At 42.9% G+C, this 1,929-nt stretch overlaps 1 protein-coding gene across 1 annotated transcript in view; it reads right to left on the minus strand.

Annotated features, from left to right (window-relative positions):
* LOC101574334 (protocadherin beta-4-like) overlaps positions 1-1,361 on the minus strand; it is a 17,616-nt gene extending 16,255 nt beyond the window's left edge. The window contains exon 1 of the mRNA XM_012517511.2: positions 12-1,361. Coding sequence (XP_012372965.2) covers positions 12-1,322 — 1,311 coding nt within the window. The 5' untranslated portion in view covers positions 1,323-1,361. The remainder of the gene's footprint in view (positions 1-11) is intronic.
* Between the last annotated feature and the right edge of the window lie 568 nt (positions 1,362-1,929).

Here is a 1,929-nt window from a genome sequence, read left to right on the forward strand (position 1 = left end):
GAGACCTGCACTGTTATGGTGTGCTGGGTTTTGAGCCTGGGTGTCCCCAAGTCGGTGACAGTGATGGTGATGTTGTACTCGGCTGTGGTCTCTCTATCCAGAGGGTTCTCGGTTTTTAGCGTGTAAAAGTTCTTGAAGGTTTGTTTTAGAATGAATGGAAGATTATCTGGAATAGAGCAAATCATCTTCCCATTGTCTCCAGAATCTTTATCTCGAATTTTGAAGATAGAGACCACAGTCACAGAAGCATTTTCTGGGATGGAGGTGGTGAGTGAAGTTATGGTCAGTTCAGGGGCATTGTCATTCACGTCCACCACCTCTATCACTACTGTTCCTTTCCCAGAAAGGCCTCCTCCATCTGTGGCCTCAATTTCCACACGGTAAGACTTAATTTTTTCATAATCCAGTTTCTTTTGCAGTCGAATTTCTCCCGTGACTTCATGTATTGAGAAAGTTCGTTTAATTTCATCTGATGGCTGGAACAAGCCATAGGAAACACTTCCAAAATGTCCAGCATCCTTGTCTCTAGCTGAGACAGTCAGGATGAGGGAATTTAAGGGGCTGTTCTCCTGGACCTGAACCTCATATGGGGTGTCCACAAACTCAGGAGCATTGTCATTGACATCCAGGATCAGGATTTGAACCATGACAGTGCCAGACCTCGGTGGAGACCCGCCATCCAGAGCCATGAGAATTAAGCTGTACTCAGCCTGCTCCTCCCGATCCAGTGGCTTGTCCTGTACCAGGTCTGGGAATTTCATGCCCTCACTGTTATTTCGAGTGAGAACGTGAAAATGATCATTAGGGCTGATTGTGTATGTTTGAATCCCATTGCTGCCCACATCCAAATCTTGGGCTGATTTCAGGGGAAATACAGTGCCTGGCTGGCTACTTTCAGGTATTTTCAAGAGCACTTTCCCATCCGGGAACGTTGGGGAGTGGTCATTAATGTCCTGAATCCATAATTCTCCCTGAAAAAATTGCACTGGCATTTCAAGGAAGACCTGGAAATACAGCACACACGGTTCAGCAGGCCCACAAAGCTCTTCCCGGTCTAGTGTCTCCCTCAATAACAAATCTCCAGTCTGAGGATCCAGCAACAAATGCTGCTTATCGTCGTCAAACACCACCTGGGCCGACCTGGCAGCCAGTTCCTCGGTTCCCAGGCCCAGCTCCTTGGTCAAATGGGCTAAGAAGGCTCCACCCGTCGTTTCCTCCCACACAGAATAATGAATAGGCTCCAGCCATACCCGAGATAAAAACACCACGAAAATAAAAGACATCACTTGCCTCTTTGGATGAATTCCGTATAGCTTCTCCATACTCAAGTTTCGGGTATTTTTGGTCCAATTTTTTCAGCGATTTCTCCCGTGGGGGAAGGTGGAGGACTTGAAACATTAAATTCTAATTTCTTCCTGGTGGGAATCGCCACAACAATGATTTTAATGTTTTTTTTCTTTAGTATTTCGTTTCCTTTACGCGTTGATAATCCTGAATGGTTTGCAACACTTCTTATGCGTTGTTTATTATGTCTCCCAACACAAAAGATTATGCGTGAACTTCCTTGGGCTCATTTTTGGATTTACAATCTTAGCCTGCAGCGCCACCCTGCGTCTTGATCGAGATATTAATATTTTCAAATTCAAGATACCTCGGAAGTTTTTAGATTAAAACCATTTTGAAAAATGTATACAAGTTTTAGAAAGTTTGTCATTCCTTTAGATCGCTTAATCCACAGTTTAATTTAATTACAGAGCATTTACTAAAATAATTTCGAGTAGGAAGCGAAAGGATATCTTAATCTTCCTACACACATTTTAGTGGAACTACAAACAACTCTATTTCCTCTTTGAATAAACCAGAATAGATAAATCCATATAAAATCTTAATTTACATCATAGGAGTTATACCTGTGTATTTCTAAGAACG

The sequence above is a fragment of the Octodon degus genome, unplaced genomic scaffold (assembly GCF_000260255.1).
Source record: "Octodon degus isolate 3935 unplaced genomic scaffold, OctDeg1.0 scaffold00185, whole genome shotgun sequence".
Lineage (NCBI taxonomy): Eukaryota > Metazoa > Chordata > Mammalia > Rodentia > Octodontidae > Octodon > Octodon degus.